At 33.4% G+C, this 25,883-nt stretch overlaps 1 protein-coding gene across 3 annotated transcripts in view; it reads left to right on the top strand.

The window, feature by feature from the left end:
* emp (epithelial membrane protein) overlaps window positions 1-16,423 on the top strand; it is a 226,157-nt gene extending 209,734 nt beyond the window's left edge. For all 3 annotated transcript variants that reach the window (XM_074170711.1, XM_074170710.1, XM_074170712.1), the window contains 4 exons: window positions 2,143-2,309; window positions 4,254-4,375; window positions 9,758-9,883; window positions 15,167-16,423. In XM_074170711.1, the coding sequence (XP_074026812.1) occupies window positions 2,143-2,309; window positions 4,254-4,375; window positions 9,758-9,883; window positions 15,167-15,409 (658 nt within the window). In that variant the 3' untranslated portion in view covers window positions 15,410-16,423. The remainder of the gene's footprint in view (window positions 1-2,142; window positions 2,310-4,253; window positions 4,376-9,757; window positions 9,884-15,166) is intronic.
* Window positions 16,424-25,883: the final 9,460 nt, after the last annotated feature.

The raw sequence follows: 25,883 nt of genomic DNA, 5'->3' as shown, positions 1-25,883 counted from the left end.
CCCCTACAAATACATACATATTTAAAGTTTTTCAGAAAAGCTAATGAAAAAAATTAAAATTAAAAATAAATACATTTACAATATGTTCCTAAATAACAATTCATGTATTTGAGTTATTAAAAATTGTAGTGGATGAGATATATCATAGTTTATTTAAATTCATTATATACCTAATATTGAGATGGTAAATACTCAATAATTTGTCTATTGCAGAATAATAACAAATCACCTACCTGAGTGCTGCTTGCAACTAAGTTTACTAGAATCATACGGCACTTTTATTGATGTATATTCTGGTGTAGACAGTTTTTCTTTATTCTAAACAATCTCCTCACAGAAACAGAAGAATTACACAACTTCAGTTTTTTTAGATATCAAATAACTAAAAACTAAAAGACAGTTAAAAACAACACTTTTCATCACATGCTTATGAATTTTTGAAAGAAATTGGTAGAAGAATGATGAATTCTACCAATGACAACCGAGCCTATTCATTTTTGATTGAAAGAATCAGTATCGTCATTCAAAGGGGTAATGCCACATCGATATTGGGTACTCTTCCGTCTACTCAAAAATTAGATGAAATATTCCTGAACCCACAAATCAAATCAAAATTTCCTTTGAACAACGCAAAATGGAGTCAGTAGATTGATCATTGCCCAATTGTCTCAGAAGATGCAGAGGAGAATAAACAAGTTCTGGAATCATCTTTCACAAATTCGAAAAAACCACCATGAGCATTTCTGATTCAATTTCAAGAAATTTTACTTCAAATTCCTCATTCCGTTGGTCCAATAATGGGAAGAATCATTACATCCGTGATTACTGGAATGAAAACAGCGGTGGCGAACGTATCACCAACAACACAATTGAATCAGTGATACATTCCTTAGTCAAAACCCTTGGGCTTAATAGGTTGAAAAATATTGGCAACACCTGTTTCATGAACAGTGCAATCCAATATTTATCAAATACGAGATGGTTACTGGAATATTTGGAAAAGGATGAGTACATGAAAGATATCAATACTAATATTTCTAATACGGAGGGTGCTTTGATCAAAACTTTCGCAGAAGTTATCAAGAAATTGTGGTCAGAAGATTCATCTGATAGAGCAGTGAACACAGTCTTCTTAAAAAGTGAAAAACCGAACAGTCATGGCTGATTTATTTAAGTACATATAACTCCAAAATTGTAGATAATTTTGTTGGTCAATTGAAATCCACGATGAAGTGCACACATTGTGGAGACTCATCTGTAACCTTCGATCCTTTCTGGGATTTGTCACTCCCCATACCACAAAGAACTGGCCAAGAGAGGAAACTTTGGATGGACATGAAAAACGTACGTGTTCAAGTTGCAAGGAAAGAAGAAAATGCACAAAGTCTTTATCGATCCATAAGTTTCCCCGTATTTCAGTCATTCATTTCAAAAGTCTCAAACAAAAAGATTTAGAGGCAAGTTAAATGTTGCCATCGAATTTTCTCTAGATGGATTAGACATGAACAATTATGCATCAGAAAATGTGACTCCTTATCGTTATATTCTATATGCCCTTTCGAATCTCATTGGATCTACCTACAGCGGACATTATACAGCATTCTGCAGACATTCTCATACTGGCACGTGGCACGAATACAATGATTCACACGTGTCACCAATTTCACCAAAATCGCTTGTGAGTGGAGATGCATACATCTCTTTTATGAAAAGGAGGAAACAAGTTCGCATCTTTGAGCGTTTTGAAATGTTATTTTTGTATTGTTGTTTTTAATGTTATAATGAATTAGTGATGTAAGATTTATGTTATATTATATGTAAATTAATAACAACATGTTTGATGAAAAAAAATAATAATAAAATATCAAAGATTATTGACTTTCAAAAATTTTGGTTTCCGGAAAATATTTTGTACTAGTGATAATAAAGTATATATTAGCTGATTAACGGAAAAACAGATTTTAAAAAGATTTTTCAGTTAATGAAGAGATACCTGCCCGTAGCTTTGTAACTTTTTCCCTAATAAATAAATAATGTTTTCGTTGATCAGCAATATTTGAAATCATCCCACTAGCGATATTCCTTTATATGAGCCGGTTTTACATATTCAGACATAATTACAAATGTTAAATTATTTTTCAGATTTGACAAAGAAGTCATTAGTAGTAACGACGTTCCTGCATACAGATTCAAACCTCCAAAGAATGTCTTCGGGGACTTGGAGGAGAATCCAGACAACGCCTGTTTCTGCCCTCAAGGACCTCCATGCGCTCCTTCTGGATTCTTCAACGTTTCTCTGTGTCAATACGGTAATTAATTTCCTATGACTATCGACTAATTTGTTATTAGGGCATTATTATTAGGTCTATGACACGGAATGTGTCCTCATTTATAACGATCATGTATGTGAAGAAGAATTTTCAGAAAGAACCTACGTCATTTTGATTGATCTCAAGCAGTTTTTCTTGAATATTACTGGAGTTTAGTCCCAACACCAAACCGTTATTTTTAACACTTCGAAACGTGTTTCAATCACCAAGTGAATCATCAATATTATCCTTATTTATACCACAGATACCTCTGCTAGGTACCTGCATCTTAATTGTCCTAAATTAATTTTACATGTTGCTTTATCCAACATTTAGGTAAATCTAATAATTAAAATATTATTTCAACAAGCTGTATAGTATACTATTAGGTATCGGTCCACCATCGTTATTCATAATATTATTATGTTTGCTTATTTCTACACTCTCATAGACATCTAGCTGCCTGTAGTTGATAACTTGTCTAACCAATATTAATAAACTAAAGTCTATGGAAAGGTTTTGTTGCAAAATATGATGGGCAACAGCTGATTTTTGTGATCTTCCATATTTTAGATGTACTAAGTGTTCTTTATATCTTATTTTGATAGATCTTTCAGTCGGTCCATAATATTTTGCATCGCACTCTTTACAGTTAATTTCGTAAATTCCAGACTACCGAATTCGCGACTTTGTTCTTTGGATTTTCTAGAAATCTCTGCAGTGTATGACGTGTTTTGAATACCACCTTCATATCTAGTTCCTTGAAAATATTTCCAATCTTCGTATATTGCTGGTATGAAACTGAGATATATTTGTCTTGTTTTTCGTTTTTTCTAGAAGTCGAGATTTCGTTTATTCACACCCTAAACTCAAACCTTGAACGAGACATACAAGATCGCTTAAATTGAAATAAAGGTGCCCATTTTAGAGCGTCCTATCTTGCCTATCTTGTATAACTTGAAAAATGAGATGTTTTTTTGTGTTTTTTGAAACCTTTATGAATAACGACAGAAACAAAGGCGAACTGGAGTATTTCGGTTCTTTTGAAATTTTTCATATTGATAAACAATTTTTTCTAATTTAACCGACTTCCATTTCCGATTATTTCATGATGGCTTTCCTCAGGTTATACAGTTCCGTCAAAGATTTGTGATAGAATATGAAAATTCCAAATAGCGATTTTTCAAAATCAAGAAAAGCATGATCTTAATATCTATTGCCAACATGTTCTGCTGAAATGATTCCATATATTTTTCAATAAGCAAAATCGAGCAACTCAATAAAATATATAATAAGCTCCTAGTTCTCAATATATTTAAAGTTATTTAAAGAAAATCAGAATATACATTTTCTCATTTCAAAAACAGTATAGTTTCTCAAGTATGTATTTCCTGGACTATTCATGTTTATATTTCTATGGTAGATCATTCATATTTGAATATTTTACTGATTTTGGTCATGTGTTATTGAAGATTATGGTCCTGAGTGGATCTCTTTTGTATCAGCGATTAATTCACAAATATCGACAATATTAACTTAGGTAATGAATTCAATTTGAGTTCTTCAGAATATTTTCTGAAATCCTTATAATCACATTTATAACAAAACGTTAGTAACGGCTTAGAATCATAATAGATGCCTTCATCAAGATCAGAAGATGAACTAAAATGTATTGAATATCAGAAGGGATCAAACAAAGAAGTGAACATGTTTTTTTTTTATAGTTAAAATTGAAATTTATCTCACCAAAATTTATTGAAAAGAGGAATGTATAAAAAAGTAATTGAATCTATAGAAATATACCTACCTAGATATTGCTGAATTAAACAATTGAAAATGTCATAACATCTACTCAAGAAACATCAATACTGATCCCATGATACATTACGAAGTTAAGTATCTTTGAATTACAATGTATTCATTAAATATTGTTTTATCTTTCAGATTCTCCAGTTCTACTGTCTTTTCCACACTTTTATCTTGCCAATGATAGTTACAGACTCGCTCTAGATGGTATCTCGCCTCCAGATCCAGAAAAGCATTCGCTCTATATGGACATTCAACCAGTAAGTAGTGGTTTTACCTTTTGTGATCTACAACTGGTCAGTTCGTGAAAAACGAAGTACACTCGATTTTCTATAGTTAATTTCATTTCGTACTATATATTTACCAGTAAGCTCAATCATTAGACTTTTTCGATCATTAAAACTCTTATAACAACGTTAGTTCGTCCAAATGATATGCAAAATAGAATAAAAAATGTCAGCACTTTTGAGAAGCTTCTATCAGGAAACTGAAAGAAATGAATATATTTAATAAATGTAATGCAATTTGGTTTGTACACCTGATGAAATTATGTATTGAGTATGGGTGAACCTGAATTATGTCCAGAAGAATATGGCATGCATCCAGCAGCAAGAACAGAGTAAAAGATTGTCATGAAAGAAAACGCAATAAGTCTATGAGCCTTCATTGTTTTCCGGAGACCTATGAGAAATAGAAGGCTTCCAAGTATAGGGTCTTCCAACAGAGACTTCCAAACTCTAACAATTGATAACAACCATGTTGTTGAAGCTACCCCTGTCAAATTAGTTTTCATTTATACAGTCTGTTTTGCCAGATCATCATGGGCTAGCAGCGTCATTGGTCTATAGTTATTTGGGAACGAAGTTGACCAAGCCATCGCTGTCAACGGCGAGCACCATAGGTCGATGATTAGCAACTTCTTTAGGCCTGAATTGGATGATCCGGACACCAACAATATGTGGTTTCAACAGGACGGCGCTAGGTTCCACATTGGATATTCTACATGAGCGATTTGAGTGAATTGAGAATATTTCTTGAATATACATTTAAGGATATTGTACTATGCTATGAATATGTCATGGATATACATATATCTTCTGGATAATATTCCCTGGAAGTGCTCCTGGCGAACCTTTGATATATTCTAAGAATATTCCTTGGGAATACCTTGGGAGTTGGTGAAACTAAGAGGTCATTGAATGTTCGCATTGCCGAGCACAAGAAACACACACAGCAAGGGGAAACCAGCAAATTAGGAATAGCAGACCATGTTTGGACCCATCAACACAATATCGAGTGGTCCCAAGCTGAGATCTTGCACAGAGAGGAACATTGGTTTAGGAGAAAATTCAAGGAAGCCGCTTACATGTTGTCCAACAACGTATTCAGCCAAGCCAGCGTAGAAGTACGCAACATATGGATCCCCATCATCAAGCGAAAAATGGCCAACTTCCGCCAAACGGTCATCTCCCACGGAACCAGTGAAGCAGAAAATGGAAAGCGGGGATAAGTGAAAGTACTCGAACGAACTGTAAATACTCATCGCTCGGAGGAATCAGTTCAGTCATCACCCGAAGACGATTGTAGATACTAACAAAAGAAACGTCGTGAACTAACGTGACTTGGAATCTCTCAACTTTTTATTTTTATTTTCTTTTTTCTTATTTCATTTCTTTATTTTTATTTATTTTTGTTCAATTGTTCTTTTTTACTTGTATTTTATTTCACTATTATTTCATTTCAGGTTTATTTTGCTTGATATAATTGTTATTTTCAGCTATTCATTTTCAATTCTTCTTTTTCAGTTGTTTCAGAGATTTCAAATCATTTTACATAGTAGACAATGGAAGTCCGAACTAGTGAAAATCAAGATATAGGTTAGGTTAGGTGAGGTTTCTCGCTTTAAAAAATAAACCCACAAATGAAGTATTTTAAATGAGTGGTATGATGGGTTCCTAAATGAATTTCACTTACTTAAATTTATCAAAATGTTGCTCACCAGAAGAGTTTTACTGATATTTGTCCAACAATGCATCAGCCAGGGTTTCAATATTAATACCTGGAACAAAATGCACATTAACGTTCATTCACTATTTGAAAGTGGCACAATAAAACTGGAATAAAAATCAATCAGATAATTTTCTCATAGGTTCCTCATGAACATTTACAACTTTTCATGACTTGGAGGGCAACTTGCATTCCCTTGTTGAAAAGTACTCATTACGTTTTCAGTTTCTTGGCGCACCTGCCTATATCAGGTATCACTCCGTTTTCTTTTGGGCATATTGATACTATCTTAAAAAGAGTTATAAAAATTATGAAAACCAATGATACAAAAGAATGTGCCATTTACTTACTTTTCTCTACTGAAGATACACAACTGAAATCACTCTAGTAAACATGTACTTAGTCAAACCAACAAATCCCACACACAAACTCTCCTCGAGCCTTAATTAAGGTATAGTAGGTTAGTCACCATGACTTTACTATCAATACCATTGCCTTTTACTTACTTTTCTCAAAGACTGAATATGCAACTCTACTGTTTGAAGATGCAAAAGCAAACGATTCGCTGTACTGCGAAATGGAAAACCCCAAACTATAAACGGTACACTAAACATGAGAAAATTATATTTTGATAATAACACCAATACACCATGCATTACACACGCGAACCTGCCACGTCAACCGCCATGTTAAATCAAATGTCGATTTCAACGCAAAGTCGTTGTCTGTCGCGCGCTACATTTCAATTGACCAATGAGAAACGTTTACTTCAATACTTACTTTCCCATTTCTCTGTTGCCAGGATTTGTCGCTTTGTAATTGAATAATTTCAAATACAAAAAGACAAATAGGATGAAAATAAACCGATTCATTGATGCAATCGGTTCATTTATTGGCCCATTCGAATTTTTTTGTCGTTTCCAACAGTTGCAGTTGTAGCAATTCATCAGAATCTTTGCGTTGAGTACAAAAACTGATTAACACTATCAGGGTTATATACATTAGGTTATGCATTCGATTAAGATCTTCAAATATTTTTGTTTTTAATAATATTGAATTATTTGAATACGTTATAAAATGATTCAAAATTCCAGTAATACATTATATAGAATATTCCAAAATATACCGTGGGGATATTTTCTAAGAATATACCATATGGTATATTCGATCGACAATATTCTTAGAATATTCACGGGAGAATAATCCATTTATAGACATTCTATGTAAATTCTTTCGAGAATAATCCTGCCATATTCATTCAAGCATATTCTATGAATATTCTAAAGGCTTGTATCTGAATGCATATCTGAATGTAAACTGTTCGGCCATATCAAAAAAATTCAAAATATCCTATAGAATATTGACAATACAATGATAGTCATATGACAACGCACCACTCAACAAAACAAAATCGCATTCCAGTTTCTCATTTTCTATCAAAACTTTCTAAAAGGTTTTTTTGTCAACATCTGTGAAAGAAATGGAACATAATTATTCCCTGGATATTTTTCACCTGATCATGTGCAGCCGTTTTTGTAGTTCATTCGTTTGCTTTTTATTAGTTTAGTAAATATTTTTTCCGATGTGCGTTTTTTCAGCTAAATTTAGATTCGTGTTAAAGAATTTCTCCCATAAAATCATAATTATCAGTGAAACTCCTCAACAGTTTAGCTGTGAAGAAGAATTTGAAACATTCGAATGTTGAGTTTCATGAGATTCAGATAACTGATCAACACGAAACGTGATTATTCCACACGTATTATGTACATACAAAATATGGAATGAATTCGATATTTCATAGTAGAGTAGCTTGTTAGTTTAAAAACACCACGAATCTACAGAACTTGATATTTCTTTTGAAAAAATATCTGCTATCACAATTGTGACTTAAACTTCCATATAGGTACTGTACTTTTTGTTTACGACTTCATTTTAGCATACTTTGTATTATTCCTGTTATAAATGTTGTTGAATTAACGTTATCATTATTATTTCTGCTTTGATAATTATTCATTTCAAATAATGGTGGACGAGCGGGTTTGATGTCGTCGAGTAGAACTACATTTTTATCAAGACTCGTTGCTCCGATCGACTTTCCACACGAGTACTTTTATTCATAAAATTGTCCAAGTAACCTTATTTTGTTGAAAAATATTGAAAAATATCTGTCATTTCAAAGTTTTGGGGTGTGGACCATCGGGGGTAGTCCGTTCCTGACTTTGTAGCAAAACAACTGACTCCTGCATGAAAGCTCATCGACGGAATTCATTTGTTTAGTCAATTACCAAAATTTGGATGATTTTGAATATTCACTTGAAAAGTTATCAAAGAAAAACATTTTTCATTTTGTAACTTCGAGGGCCCGTAACTTGGTTACGAAGACTTTTAGGAAGAAAAGTTATATGAAGTACTGGTGATATTTTGACCCCATCTATACATTCCCGAGAGGAAAAGAGGAAGTCCAGGGACACCCTGTATACAGGGAATATTCCATGAATATCTGATGCTGTTTGGGTTGTGTGATTTGATCCTGTTAGCCTTTTTTGTGGGGTTTCCTCAAGTTGCAGGTATATGCGAATAAGCCACAAACCACAGCGATTCCATGCCAACGGTCAAATTCAGCCTGATTTATGCGCCAGAGTCATGGAAAATTAGACGTCTCGGATGCGCTCTACCCAGAGAAGCCGTGGCAGATATTTGAACGATGTTATATTTCACACATAATGGTTTCGATAGGTCTTTCAAACGAATGAAAAATTTTGCTGATATCCCATACACAACCTTTTTTTTCTTACATTTGAAGATAGATAGTGCTTGTAAAATATTTCAACTATATGATACTATATTTTGAAGAGTGGATCATAGAGTTTGAACCATTTTAATATGCGGAGTTGAAAGATCTTAGAGATGGTACTTATATTTAATTTGGATTTATTTGATGAGTAGATCCATTCAAGGCATGAAAGGTTGCTAATTTGAGATAATCCTGAAGTATCTTTATCACTCATTCATTTCAACTATATCTTCAACCAACCAAATCATCAGTGCATATTTGAAGACTTCGAAGAAAGTTGGACAAATTTCGGATATGCAGTTGCTTACCTCGTTCACAGACAGATGGGGCGATGACAAACCTGTTGTTTGTTGTCCGCTTCAGCCAAGTTCGAGGAATGATACTCTGAGGGAATTCAATTTTCAGTTATCGGAAATCATCATTTTTATGTTGATGATAGGCACTACCTTGAGATCTATTTCGTAATTGCTGCCTAGTTTAACTAAGTATTTTATCTTAGCAGAAATTAAATTATTGGAGTATTGGAAAATGTCGAGAAAATGGCGATTATTTCTTAATTATTCATAGTGCAACTTCAGACGAATCCAGGATTGATTTCAATACTTCGTTAATTTCACCTTCCGTGTGATCTTTACTTACGATACTAGTTATCATAAAATAGTATGCAACACTGTTTATAATTATTTTTCTCTGAGTCTGCTCTATATGTCTTGTCAGTAAGCTCAACAATTTGTACAATATTTTTTCATACTTCACTTGAGATCATTGATTCAGTAGGAAGAACACGTCATTAGGTATATTAGATTAATTTTTTTTTCATCTATTATTTTTATTATTACAGATGATGGGTACTGCTATGGCAGCAAAAGTTCGGGTCCAAATCAACTTGGCCGTGTCACAAGTTGTAGACATAAAACAAGTTGCCACCTTTCCGGATATAATATTCCCTATAATATGGTTTGAAGAGGTGAGTTCATTAGTATTTTTTATTTTGAATCCGTTCGAAAACTCGAAAGTTACCTAATCAGTGCTATAACAATCGGGGGTTAAATTAGGGAGACACAAATGTTATAATTAACGACATAGGAATCACTAACTGAAGATTTACACTGCAGAATCTTGAGAGTAAAATATAGAAATTCAAAAGTTAGTTAATGCTATTATTCCAAAATATATTCCATCAGAATTTGGAGTATCATGAAACTTCGAATATCAGGAGATCAATGTAACAAAATTATGAGTGATAAAACGGCATCACCCGAGACAACGTTGAGGAACCTTAAATTGATTACACTAGTTTACAGCCAATTTACGACGGTAATGCCGAAGTCGGTTCTTTGTTAATTTTTGGTCCCTAAATGCGAAAATAATAGTGAAAATTTCCTAACACGTAACATTTTTGAGTTATGATTTTTTTCACAAAAATTTAATGAACACGACATTCCAAATTTGCTTTTCCCCTAAATTGAGGAAATTGTTTGAAATCTGGCAATACAGCGGCTCTGCCCAGTATTTGGTAGTGGTGAGTTAGTATTAGAGACGCGAGGTGAGCAAACACGCGAATATTAAGAATATTATATTAGTGTTATCTTTGTGAATAAAATAAGTTGACTCCTGTAAACGCAGTACCTATCATATATTTGAACTCGACGTACGCAACGATATAAAAATGTCCAAAGTACAAAAATGTGGCTGCGTTAATCCCGCAAATAGATTTAGTTTACTCCTAAATCGCAGAAACGGCCATATTTGGATGTGTTGTTGGTGATCAAGATCGGGACTGGGCTCCTCACGTATGTTGCCAAACCTGTGCAGTAAATCTAAGTAACTGGTTAAATGGCAAACGCTCTTCTATGCCATTTGCAGTTCCAGTGATTTGGCGAGAAACAACAAATCATTACAACGACTGTTACTTTTGCATGACAAACGTGTCTGGTTTTTCAAGAAAGATCAAACACAAAATTGTATATCCGGATATTCCTTCTGCAAGAAAGGCGGTTTTTCATGGAGAAGGTTTACCAGTTCCAACACCCCCGTCAAATTGGGAGAAGGATTTGGAAATATATGATGACCAGGCAGGTTCTCATGATGTGCCAGAAAAAGACGGTCCTTATTTTCCCGAGGGTGAAGAAAGAACACCCCATTTAATCGAACAACCTGAATTAAATGACCTAGTTCGGGACATCTTCATGTCCAAAGAGAATGCTGAACTATTAGGGTCTAGATTACAACAATGGAGTTGACTAGCTCCTAAAACCAAAGTTTAAATATTTAGTAACCGTAACCATGAGATATCCTCGTTTTTTACTATGTACCATGAAATGTGTTTGTGTGAATCCAAATGGTGTGATGGAAAAATTAGGATTTGCACATGACCCGGACGAATGGTGTTTATTTTTAGATTCGTCTAAAACAAGTTTAAAAGCCGTTCTGCTCCATAATGGTAACAAAAGACCCTCTATTCCTTGCATATGCATATTCCTTGCATATGCAGTTGCCATGAAGAAAACACACGAAAGTATGGCACTTATTCTAAGTGCAATGAGTTATAATATGGCAGATGGGATGCAGCAATGATGGGGGATTATTGTTGGTTCCTTATGAGGGAAAACGATGAAACATACAGGGTGAAACATAAGTACGTTAAAACATATCCAAGTGACGTATTCCTGAGACAATTTTAAGAAAAAAAATCTCTATGAACTTGTGTCCGAAAATGCTTCATTTCGGAGATACGGGGTGTTGAAATTGAATTTTTTTTTCGCTTTTTGAAAATAATTCTTGCAAAAAATAAGTTATTTGCACGAAATTGGGTACCCGGGGTTTTTTTGGCGTGAGAAATCATAATTTGTATTAATTTTTATGTAACATCTAGAGGACGCTGCGTAAGCTGTCATTATTTGTTTCAAATTGCCCTAACTTTTTCGACAGTGAACTTTTAATGAAAAAAACTAATTCCTACACCTGTTCCAAGTAAAAAAAGGTACAGCTCCTCAAAAACGCTGGAGGTGATCGTTTTCGAGATATTTACAATTTTCTAAATCAATGCATATTACTTTATAGCCAAATTTGATTTCAATTATTTTTGTCATTCTCCGCTTGCAAATTAAGTTAATTAAATCGATCAGGCTATGAAAGTTTGTTTATAAAAATAGAAGATCGCTGTCACATTTTTAACTATTAATTGACAAATTCACAGTTCGGAGTTTATAAAGTGATTTTTTGGTACCATGCCCGGCTTGGCATGGCTTGGCTGAAGGAAATTTAAGCGAGGCCAGACGCATCTATCAGGAAAGGTATCCCCAACGCGTGACTCCTTGTGCAGCGATATTTGCGAATCTTTTTCGGCGACTTTCCGAATCTGGAAGCTTTGAAATAAATTCTGCAGTAGGACGGCCACGGCCAACAAGAACTGTAGAATTGGAGGAGGCCGTTCTCGAAGAAATTATGGAACATCCAGAGACAAGTACAATAAAAATCAGTCAAACTTTAAATGTGAGTCACATGACAGTTTACAGAATTTTAAAGGAACAGCAAGTATATCCTCATCATATTCAGCGTGTCCAGGCACTTACGCTATGTGATTTCCAACCACGTATCGAATTTTCTCAATGGCTTCAAAGAAAAGTCGAACAACATCCGCAAATTTTATCGAAAATCCTCTTCACAGATGAGGCTAATTTTTCAAGAAATGGTATCATGAACTTCCATAACAACCACATCTGGGCGGAAGATAACCCACATGCGATAACGCAAACTCGTTTCCAAGACAGATTCTCTTTTAATGTATGGGTAGGCATAATTGGGGATTATTCAATTGGGCCCTATTTTCTCCCCTTACGTTTGAAAGGAGATGGTTAACTACATTTTTTGGAATACGAGCTTTCCCAACTTATGGAAGATGTTCCCGTTGGTCTCCGAAATCACTCTTGGTTTATGCACGATGGAGCTCCTGCTCATTTCATTGAAAACGAGGAAATGTTGCTTATCGTTCGTATCGTTTCGCATCATAGCTTGCTGCGAAACGATAAAAAACACTCCGGGCATTTTTCAACGGGCGCGAAATTCTTTGATGAGGAGAGCAGAAGCTTGTATTACTGTTGAGGGTCGTCACTTTGAACAGTTGTTGTAATAGTTGTTTCGTTCAATTTTTATATGTTTATTCTTCTAATAAATAACATAGTATTTCTCCGAATTGTTTTTTTCACAAACTCCGAAATGTAGCACTTTCTAATTGAGTAATTAAACCTGACAAATTTTTTAAATTTGGATTGAATAAGCAGTTCGATAATGCTCACTTTAGAAGAAGTCTGTACGGGTATACTGTGTATAAAGTTTGATGAAAATAACTAAAATTGCAAAAAACTCAGGACTGTGTTTTGAAAAATTTCAACAATCTGTATTTCGAAAACAATTCATTCTTCGGTAAACATTTTATTGAAAAAGTTTGTTTATTTTGATGAGATCCACAACATACATATTAGTTTTTGTAATGTTCTCAGCAACTTCACTTAGCGCTCTAGGAGCTAAGTAATATGCATCGATATAGAAAATTGTAAATATCTCGAAAACGATCACCTCCAGCGTTGTTGAGGAAGTGTACCAAAAAAGCAATTTGAAATAAATAATGACAGCGTCCTCTAGATGTTACATGAAAATTAATACGAAATTATGATTTCCCACGGGTACCCCGGGTACGGAATTTCGTGCAAATAACTTATTTTTTGCAAGATTTTTTTTTTAAAAACAAACAAAAAAATTCAATTTCAACATCCCGTATCTCCGAAACGAAGCATTTTCGGACACAATATAGACTTTTTTTTTAATTTTCTCAGGAATAGTCACTTGAATATTTTAACGTACTTATGTTACACCCTGTATAAACGAAAGTCAACATTTGCAAAAAGGTTATGCACAAAAGACTCCATTTGAAAGTTTTTTCATGTGCTTTGTAAATAAATTCTGTTATCCCCAAAATATAATAGTTTTTCTTGATCTTATATTTTCGTATAATATGTAAAAATTTTTGTACAAAAAACTCATATAACTCAAAATATTTACGTGATGGAAAATTTTTGATGTTTGAAGCATCCGGCAGGATGCTTCAAACTCTCATGTTTAGCCATTATAATATTAGTCGCACTTTTTTTTTCTTATTTGTTTTCTAGTGTTATTATAACTTATTATGACAGAATCATGTCACGAAATAGTTGTGTCAAAGAATACATAAAATAGGAAATCAGAAACCTCTTGAAGCGGGAACAATAGCCTTTATATTATAACATTATGTATGATATTCACATAAGAAATACAGTTTTGAGTGCCATTCCCTGTGAAAAATATAACAATATAACAAGTTCATTGAATATTTATGTAACAATTATGGCACCATAGTTGAAGTTGTTTTTGATAAATATATCAATGAGGGAACGAAAGCTTTTGAGAAACAGCCACAGTCAAGTGTTTATCTTTTTGCCAACTCATTATTCTTCAGAAGTTATTAGAGCATTATTTTTCAACATCAACATCAAAGTCGTATCAGTTTTTGAGGACTTCCGGGGAAAACATTTCATTGAATCAACGAAAAAAAGATGAAAAAATATCTTTTCACATTCCACCTGAAGATGGAAATAAGTCAAAACGTAACTGTTGTATTCAAAACAAAGAATTTTAATTTTGTTCATTTTTGCTAGGGAACGAAATTCAATAGATATAACAATATATATTGTGAAATATTTATTCACCTATCCAAAAATAAAGATGATAATATCAATCACATAATAAATCAAAGCATAAAAAATAAAATATCTTTCAGAAATCAATCCAATGAAAGTATTGGTACCAGACGCTACCATTTATTACAAAACATGATGAACGTACAAAAATGAGTTTTTCAGTCAATTATAAAAGTTCCAGTTACTCAATGATTTCTTTATTGAAATTATTTTAGCCTTCTACAAATATGAATATTGAATGATATAACACTTATTAATTTTGTTAAAATAATTATTGCTTCATTGAAAGTTTTATTCTTTATTGTTTAAGTTCAATCAAATCAGTATAACATTTTGTTAAATAATGTAAATTTGAGAGATGTATTTGAAATGAAATTATATCACTATTATTTATTCTACCTACTGTATAGTTATTGAATATCTTATTTGATATGATAATTATAAATGTTTTTTTAGATGTATCAATTATTATCTAAGGTTCTTCAATGATAGCTTCACTGAATAATTTTTTGCAGGGTTTGGATTCGCTTCCCGAAGAAATGACTGGCCTGATGAAGCTGGCCACAAAAATACCGCCAATAGCACAAGTCGTCCTCGCAATAATACTTTTTGTAGTTGGAGCAATCCTATTGGTCATTGCAATCTGGAGGATTGTCAGGGGCGCAAATAGACTCAGCTCTCTACACTTAGCTCCCGGACACGTGGGCCAACCTAATAAACCTAAAGATGTGCCTATGGCCAATGTACAGAAATATTGAATAAAAAAACTTTCGAAAGGGGTAGGAAAAAGTGAACAGTGCACATTCCATGGAACGTGAAATAAATTTCATCAAGTGAAACGAGATATATTGATTTGATTAGTGGCATTATTGATGATTGTTCCCGACATCCTTATGGAAGAATAAAAAATCAACTATGTGAGATTCTTTCGTAATTCATCAACTCCACTTTTCAACAACGCAAAAAACAACTTTTTGAAATATGTTAAGTTCTTTGTTAAAAGTATGTTGTGGAAATCTCGATGGTTGATTTTTTCACTTATTTCTACCTGCTTCAGGTATCGAATTTAAAAATAAAATGTGATAGTTTTCATTATAGCAATGTCTTCCTGCCAATTGGCCCTTCCTGGATATTGAAATACTTTTATATTTTCAAGTTTTTATTTTTATCAGTGTATAAATATATTTTTTAATTTGTTATAAAGACGTGTCAAATTGAATTTCGAATATTCAATAGGATTCTCTCAGACATTTCTGACTGGAAATGACGAAACTATTTGAAAGAAAACTTTCAGATTTGAATACTCAGAAAATGTTACTCCATTTTTCCACATGAAAATGTTCACGAACAAATTATATTATTCACAAAGAAAGTTGACGATTACCTACAGATTCAGGTTTAATTCTGTTAAACATTGTCAATTTTGACTTGAAATCATTCGTTTATATTCACCACTGAAATAGGTTTGAGGTGAAATGGTTTGCTCATGTTTAGGTTTACTATTTTTAATTTATAGATATGTATTTGAATTCCAAATAATATATTGAATGCGATGGGTGCTGTGTGTAAATGTAAGTACAAAACAAGAAAAACTTTCTTCTCTGGCCTTCAATAATGGTTGAAACATTCAAAACCTAATGTGAGTTTAAATGACAAATATCATGAAATCTTTGGGTTGTTGATTTATTTACTGTATAATGTAGAACAAGGTAATAGTTTTGTAGGTAGATATATATTCTATGACTTTGAAAATACACAGTTTTTTACCATTTCTTGCTGGTTTTAGTACCATACCATAAACCATCGCCTCCCTCCAAAAACTACCTTCATTTATACTCGGTCGCGTTGTTGTAACTAACTCAGTGTCACTTCACTAATATTTCTTTATATGAATTTGTCTGTTCGAGAAATGAGGTGAATTTTCATTTTTCTCAAAGAACATCAATTTTGGGAACAAAAATTTGTATTGGAGTAACGGACATGTCCTTTTTTGCTTTGTATCAAGCTATATTGGTCGCCCATGGTCTTCCTGGAATTGAAATATACACAAGCCAATCACCAACCCCCCCCCCAGATGAAATTATATTTTTCATAATTTCTACATTCCAGACTTACTTATTATTTTCAACTTTTTTATTGAAGTGGATAAGTGTAAATAAGTGAAAAATATACGAACAAAATTTATAATTTGTTGAATCTGGAATTGAGAATTGAATTTTTGTAGACTAAATCCAACAAAAATATTTCTCTCATACACTAGGACTGTAACACTGCTCTCGCCGTTGGTTTTGACGACCAATTATGAGAAAAGTGGTTTTGCTGGATTTATAGTTTCACATCATCAAATGAAGTGAAAAAAGCTGAAAAAAAATTTGAAAAGACTTTGAAATCACTATAAAAGGTTAGTTCTTCTATTGGATCTGGCAGTGAATAACAAAATTTCTCACTCAAATCATCTTACAGTAACGACAACTCAATTTAAAGTTGGAAATGTTTGAATTAGTACGATTCGATTGAACCTAGTTTCCTTTCATCTTAACATGAAATCTGACTGATCCCCCGATAAATACACTAGTTTACAGCCAATTAACGACTGTAATGCCAAAGCCAGGTCTTTTTTAATTTTTGGTCCCTAAATGCGAAAATGATAGTAAACATTTCCTAACACGTAAGATTTTTTTACATTTTTTCACAAAAATTTAATAAACACGATATTCAAAATTTGCTTTTCCTCTAAAGTGAGGAAATTGTTTAAAATCCGGCAACACAGCAGCTCTGTCCAGTATTCGAATCTGCTTCCGCTGTATATGAGGCTTGTAACGCCGCTTCCCTAACTTCCGATACTCGAAGGTTCCAGAAAATACCAGAAATACGGAATCGCTATAAAAGTCAAAAAAAGACAGTCCTTAGTTTCCCGAAAGTGAAGGAAGAACACCCCATTTAATCGAACAACCTCAATTTAATGACCTCCACTTGTCCAAAGAGAATGCTGAACTATTAGGGTGTAGATTACAACAACTAGCCCCTTAAACGAAAGTTACAATATTTAGGAACCGTACCCATGAGCTATCCTATACTATGCAAGATGAAATGTGTGTGAATCCAAATGGTGTGATGGTAAAATTAGGATTTGCACATAACCCTGACGAATGGCGTTTATTTATAGATTCGTCTAAAACAAGTTTTAAAGCCGTTCTGCTCCATAATGGTATCAAAAGACCATCTATTCCTCTTGCACATGCAGAAAACACACGAAAGTATGTCACTTATTCTAAATGCAAGTTATAATACGTAACAGTGGCAAATATGTGGTGACCTAAAAGCCATAGAACTATTACTATAGTCCAGTCATTATAGTAAGTTCACCTCGGAATTCGAGATACCCAGCTGTAAGTCTGTAAATACTTGTATTTCGACACCCTAAAGTTGTCTGAAAACCTACATATGGTAGGGTGTACGCAACTATTAAATTTCAAGGTCAAAGGTCACAAAAATCGGTTTTTTCTCGCTTTTTTTATGAATATCTCATTTCCTATTGGTTTTTTGCCATTTGTATTCATTATCAATATTGTAGAATACAAGATTCTCTACAAATTTTGTTGAAAAAAATTTTTCATACGGTGAACCGTTTTCGAAATAAAGGGCGGAGAGCGCGCGGTCACAGGATCACTTCAGGTCAACCGGTGCCTCCGGTCGAAAACGCGCCATATATAGTTGATGAACTATCGATAAATCAATGATTATAAATATTTGTCAATTTTTATAAACTATTATATTATATTTTATAATTTTTTTCCTAACCTATCCACTTTTTATTCAGTATTAATTTATTCAACAACACTTACCTGCCCATGTAATTGCAGAATTGTTAATGAAAATATAGAAATTATATTTGTGTTTTAACCTAATTAATAACTTCTTACATGATGAAAAAAAAAACAAATAAATTATGAATTAATCTTTTTATTAAAAAATATTCAATACATTTACTTTTATCAAAAGAAAAAAAATAGAATAAAGGTACAAAAACTACAATTTATAATTTTAATCATCTTCTTCCTCTTCATCGTCGTCTTCCGGCTGCTGTTAAATTTCAAACTGGTCTTCATTATCGTCTTCAACGACATTTGTCTCAAGTTGTTTCATGATTTCGGGTTCCATCTTCATTAATGTCGCTCTGATATGGTAGAGCATTGAGACAAGCTTGCCCATTACATTGGCCATAAGCTAAAGAGCATTGCAAGCCCGCTTTTCTGCATCCGCATCGCGAACCACAACCACTCTTGCAGTTGCAGAAAATTGTATTTAGCAAATCTTCTGGAGCAGGTGGTAAAATTGTCATGATAGGCTTCAGAAAATCGTTTCGCATTGCCCAACCCCATACCTGGGGTTCCAAATCATGCCCTAACAAAGTTTGACCTTGATAATATACACGTTTGAAATGTTGATGAGCAGCTGCACTTGTTGGTGGAATATTTGAAAGCTGCACACGTTTATTTAGTTTTGCAGACTTGACGTAATGCATATAACGAAGATGATCGAGACTTTTCACAGATTTTGGAGCATTATAGACTACCAATAAGGTTTGAGTTCCAGTCTCTAATAATCTCTGGGCCGAACAATTTTCTTTCTCAAATGCTGCAGCTAGTTCATCCAAATTTGTCAGTTTCTCAAAAACTTTTGAAAATTATTTTTTTTTCCTTTTTTAAAAAGCGCAGAAGTTGTGTCACAGCCACTTAATGCGTGCAGAAATAAAATATGTGTTGAAATGAGGATAATTATCAAAACTTTTAGCCGAGTATATCTCCGTTTTTACATTTCCTTTCCCAACTTTTTTAAAGAAAATTTCTTGTTCGTAAGACCGTGTACGCCCAATTAAAATGACAAGTAAATCAATATCTTGCCCTATTATAACTGCAGTTTTTTCAGACTTTGATTCTTCAATTGCATTTTCAACAATAAAAACATCCGCATCATCTCTTGCTTGTTTAGTAGTAATATTTGCAGCTTGTAGTTTTCCAATTAACATATTAACGAATTTTTCTTGAGTAACTGGTACAACCATTGTTTCATCGAAACAGACTTCATACGTTTTTGAAAGTGCAGCAGTTCTTCTCTGCTGCTCCATAGCGTTTACGTTGAATATCCGTCAAATACAACAATTATTTTGGAACTGTAATGCCTTTGTAAATAATTCATGTATTTATCAAAAATAATAGAAAAAGTATCTTCTCTGCTCCATACAACATGATGAAGAAGAAATCCGCCATCAATAATTTACGTTACATTATTTTCATTGAGAACAAAATCAATTGGGCTCATGTAGTCATACAATGACGATTTTGTTGTTTTTCTCATGCCATCATTATCAAATAAAGCTGTTCGATACGGACTCACTTCATATTGAAGGTTGACCTAAAGTGATCCTGTGACCGCGCGCTCTCCGCCCTCTATCTCAAAAATGGTTCACCGTATGAAAAATTTTTCGAAACAAAATTTGTAGAAAATTTTGTATTCTACAATATTGATAATAAATACAAATGGCAAAAAACCCATAGGAAATGAGATATTTACAAAAAAAGCGCAAAAAAACGATTTATGTGACTTTTTACCTTGAAATTTAATAGTTGCGTACACCCTACAATATGTAGGTTTCGAGACAACTTTTAGGGTGTCAATATACAAGTATTCACAGACTTACAGCTGGGTATTTCGAATTCCGAGATTCTTACCTAATTTAAGCTTAAATGACTGGAGTACTAGGTCTTCAGGGCGGATTTACGAAGTTTTGCTGTTTTATTTGCCTTTAGAACAGTAAGGCAACACAGAGCCATTATCAAGTAAAATAATGGCCTCCGAGAAATAAATATATTCCAGGTCAAGCTAACGTGAAGAATATACCTCTTGTTAATCCCAAAAACGTTTTGTTACCTCCATTACACATTGAACTGGGGTAATGAAAAATGTTGTAAAAGCGTTGGAAAAAGAAGGTGATGCGTTTAAATATCTCAAACACATTTTTCCAAAATTAAGTGATGCAAAACTCAAGGAAGGTATATTTGTTGGACCACAAATTAGAAAACTACTAAGTGATCAACAGTTTGATCAAAAATTAAGCAATGTTGAATTAGCTGCGTGGAATTGTTTCCGAGTTTTTAGGGAACAAGAAAGTAGAAAATTACGAAACACTTGTAGAAGAACTACTTGAAAATTACTGCAGAATGGGATGTCGCATGTCTCTCAAAATCCATTTCTTACACTCCCATTTGAATTTTTTCCCAGAAAATTTGGGTGCTGTCATTGACGAACAAGGTGAAAGGTTCCACCAAGACATACTGACAATGGAGCAACGTTTCCAAGGCAGATGGGATGCAGCAATGATGGGGGATTATTGTTGGTTTCTTATGACGGAAAACGATTGTTTTGATCTTATATTTTCCTATAATATGTGAAAATTTTTGTATAGAATAAAAATAACTATAACTCAAAATCTTTATGTGATGGAAATTTTTTTATGTGGAAGTCGAAGTCAGGATGCTTTAAACTCTCATGTATAGCCATTATAATATTAGTCGCAATTTTTTTTCTTTTTTGTTGGCTAGTGATATGATTCTCAATACATAGTTTTAATATGAACTGAGTGGAACTATTTGATATCTATTTGACTTGAAGATAATGTTCAAATGAATTTGAAGAATAAGTCTTCAGCTTACATAAAACTATTCATAATAAGACTTAAACAATTTTCACAAGCATTTTTTATTTCTATACGCGTTTGGATAATAACGTAGTATCTTCGGTATATTTTTTCACTCTTTAATAAATGGCTTTTACTTTGATAAAACCAGCTTCCATATGGTTGCCTCACAGTGCGTCTTCGTAATGAGGGATGTCATCGCTGTTCACTGTTTTCTACTTTGATGTTCCCCACCTCAAACTAAGAAGTTGCGTAAGGAAATATTTTGTAAATAGAAATAGGTATTTGTGAATGACCAGGTTGGAAGGAACCAAAATAGCATACGAGCGAAAATATATACCGTCACCTTCTACGCCCCATCATCTTTTGAAAATATGAATTCCAATTCAATATTCAATATATTATTTATCATTGGTACTTTTTGAAAAAAAATAATCACTTTTCCTATAGTTGGATAGTTTGTTGTTGAAACACTTTGTGAAGTTGCAAATGCTTCAAAATGACTCCGATACTCGAGAGAAGCCTTTTTCTTGCATTATTTCATGGAAGATTATATTAGATGTTGGTGAGTATCCCCAATAGTAACTGTGAAAATGGGAGGTCACTGCGAACAATTTTCGATACTTTTGAAAAAAAGAAGCTTCAAAGGAACGAACCAAGCAATCAAGTTCAGAATAAACACAAAGATATATAGAGCATGCCTGAAAATTCACTTCAGCTACAGACAGAAAGAGCAAGGCCCTTTCTTAACAACTACTTTCATATGAACATTGAATTACATTCAATTCCATTCAATTTATACTTCAAACATTCGTTATGGAATTGAAAGAGAAAAGTTTATGGGAATCAAGCTTCTTGGCTTTCTATCTTTATGAAAAAATCTGTGAAACTGCAATAAACTGGTAAACATTCAGAAAGTTTTTTTTCATCATTTTTTAATAAAATCGTAATCTAGTGTGTTTTCGTCATCAGAAGTCCAAAGAGGTGTTGAAGATAAGTGCTTTCGACATTAAATTTCGAGTAAGTAGTACAACGAAGATATCAATGATTTTTCATATACATTGTCACCCCAAAGTAAGGAATAGAAAACTCCTAGTAAGAGTTTGTGCATCCTCGGAAAGTAAACATACCGCGCTAACAAAATATAGTGAAACACACGTAGGTAATATACGTGTGTTAATAATTATCAGAAAAGTTGTTCAGCATCAAAAAATATATTTAGATTTGGAGTCATGATGATCATCTCAGTAGAGTCTTATTTTTACCAATTTTTTCAAATAGGAATTTCGAAAAATTTGCCAAACGATAAATCGATGACATCCTGTATACTGCGGTGAAAAGTCGGTAATCAACAAATTACCGAACTATTCTGTTCACCACGGTAATTCTTTGGTGTAAAATAATTTTCAAGGGTTTTGGTGCAAAGTTATTTCAATTTTTTGTTATAAACACCTAAAATTGCTCAAAATTATACAGCATTGTGACAAGAATTCAATATTTGTTTGAAGGTGGTCGACAATTTTTCGTGTTGCATTTCATTAGTTCGGACTTTCATTGTCTAATTTGATATAAGTAAATTGATTTGAAATCCCTGGAAAAATCTCTTAGAATTAAAAAGATTTTCTGAAAAAGAGCAATTATATTTAGCAAAAAAACTGAAATTACAATGAAATAAAATACAAGCAACAAAAAAACAAAAAAATGAACTACTAACACGAGATGAAAATTAAAAATTATTAACAATTTTCTCCTAAACCAGTGTTCCTCTATGTGGATGATTTCAGCTTGAGACCACTTGATGAGCCCAAACATGCTCTGCTATTCCTGATTTGCTGGTTTCTCCTCGCTGTGTGGATTTCTTGTGCTCGGCAATGCGAACTTTCAATGACCTCCTAGTTTCACCGATGTATGATTCTCCGCACTCGCAGGGTATCCGGTAAATGCAATTCTTGGAATCGCAGTCCGCATTTGGTGGCCTGGTTTTTGTGAGGCTGCTACGGATAGTGTTCCCAGATCTGAAGCAGGTTCTGATGTTATACATGGACCCAATTCTTCTTATCCTTTTCGACAATCCTCCAATGTAGGGAAGTACAAGTACTAGTTGTGGCGGCTTCTGGCGGCTCTTGCTGTTTTCTAGCCAAAGTATGTTCCACCATCACTTTGGACTGAACATTCCATCACCGGTTATAGCTAACATATAAATGGAGTGGTTTGAAACTCTGGCCATTGAAGAAGCCCACATGAAACCTCGAATCTGATTATCTGGTTGAGATACGTGGACGACACCTTCATAATATGGAACCATGGGAATGCAGAACTAGACACCTTCCTGAAGCACATTAACAATGTGAGTCCTTCCATCACTTTCACAATGGAGAAGGAAATCCACAATGATTAGTGAAGAGGACTGTTAATAATTATTAATTTTCATCTCCTGTTAATAGTTCATTTTTTAATTTGTGATTGTTGCCTGCTTATCTTTTTAATTTATATGGATTCTTCCAGGGATTTCAAATTAATTTGTATCATATATGATTTTCCACAAACCATTGTACACGGACATTATCATACATAATTCCTCCACACACCCTTACCAGCATAAAGTTGCTGCATCCGATAGTATGCTTCACAGATTATTGAATAGTCCACTATCTGATAGGGATTTCCAGAAAGAGCTGAATTCAATCAAACAAATCGCGATTTATAACGGTTATAAGGTAGATATTATAAACGCAATTCTTTCCAAAAAACTACAAAAGCAAGCCATGTACCTGGTCTACCCATATTCAAGATGCGATAACGTCAGTTATAGGACATTGGCATATTTGGGTGAACCAACCAGGAATATTGCCCGTTTTTTGATGAAAGAAGGCGTAAACGTAGCTTACAGAACGAATACTATCAAAAATTGTTTTCTTGTAAACACAAGATCTATCAATTGAAACCACAAATGTGCGGTTGACTCCTGCTGGTGGCTCCGTGCATTTGTATTTCTATCTTTTGGTAACCAAGTGTTGTCCATCCTTACACTTGGCTGCACCATAATGATGATGGGACAAAAGCCCGAAACACGTGTATATAGTTTGCCACTTTCTTGAGTGCTATGTCCGAATAATAACTTCTATTTCTATATTAAGACACTCAATGACTTTCATATTTGTATATATATATATATATATATATATATATATATATATATATATATATATATATATATATATATATATATGTATATATATATATATATATATATATACAGTGTGACCCATTTAAAATGGAACCACCCCTGTAGAATGTGCATTTTTCAATCAATCTCAATTTTTTTTTATTGAAATATTAAGCATGAAAAACTGTATCTTGACACTAACTTTCACAATTTTAGTTTCATTTTCAAGACACTCTATGGTTTTTTTTGTTTGTCAAAAACGGCAAAAGTTTATTAGGCAATTTTTGTTTTCAAATTTGACTACACCACTGGATTCGTAGTCGTTATAAATCAAAACTGTCAAATTTTCATTAAAAAATATTTGTTAACAACGAAGTTACAACAACTTCAATTTTGGAAACAAAGTATTTGTTTGTAATTTTTATTCAGATTATAGACATATTTGAGATCTGACAACACTGTCATCACCAAGTAGAACACCAGTGAATTTGTACAGTGAAAATCCGAAGTCAACAGCTCAATGCGTTCTAAAGTTATAACTCCTGAAAATATGGTAATGTGAGAGATTTGTGGTGCAAGCGTTTTGTAATAAAAATCTGACTACGCCACTGGATTTGTGGATAATATTCCCTTAAAATCATTCATTTGAGTGTAGGTTACGAGAAGTGAAAATAAAAATAAAAATTGAATAATTGAATAACAGAAAATTAAAAGTTCATTTTCAAGTTACGCAGAAGTAGACCAAGTTCAGAATCTCATGTCATGGGATCTCCCAATTGCGCTTTTACCAAATCTTGATAGAATCTTGAAGTATTAATGGTCATACTTGTAAGCTTTTTGGAAGTTTCCCAATAATAAATAATAATACTTTTGTAACAGCGCACCTGGAAAATCACATTTTATGAGATTCTGAACTTACTCTACCTTCTTCTATAGCTGATGAAAACAAAATGTATACAAACAAGTTTCAAAGTATTTATTCAACAATTAATTGCCATTAAGAAAAAACTGATACTAAAATAAACATTGATTTAAAACTAAACATTCAAATTTTTGTGGCTTCTACCAAACCTCCATTAAGTTCAATACATTTATCGTATCTCTTCCGAATATTGTTTACACTATTTCTTATTTGTTGAACTGTAATTTCGGCACAAGCTTGTCGTATCCTTTGCATGAGTTCAGCTCGATTCGTTGGTCTTGTTCTGTATACTTTTTGTGTCAGAATACCCCACAGAAAAAAGTCTAATATTGTTAGATCAGGCGATCTAGGTGGCCATTCAATTAAGTCACTACCTCGTCCTATCCAATGATTTGGAAACTGGTTATTTAGCCACTCTTTAACAATCCTCGAATTGTGCACGGAACA

The sequence above is a fragment of the Leptinotarsa decemlineata genome, unplaced genomic scaffold (assembly GCF_025532065.1).
Source record: "Leptinotarsa decemlineata unplaced genomic scaffold, Ldec_3_MD MMD2_P_RNA_scaffold_9, whole genome shotgun sequence".
Taxonomy (NCBI): domain Eukaryota; kingdom Metazoa; phylum Arthropoda; class Insecta; order Coleoptera; family Chrysomelidae; genus Leptinotarsa; species Leptinotarsa decemlineata.
This window is presented reverse-complemented; position numbering and strand designations above follow the sequence as displayed.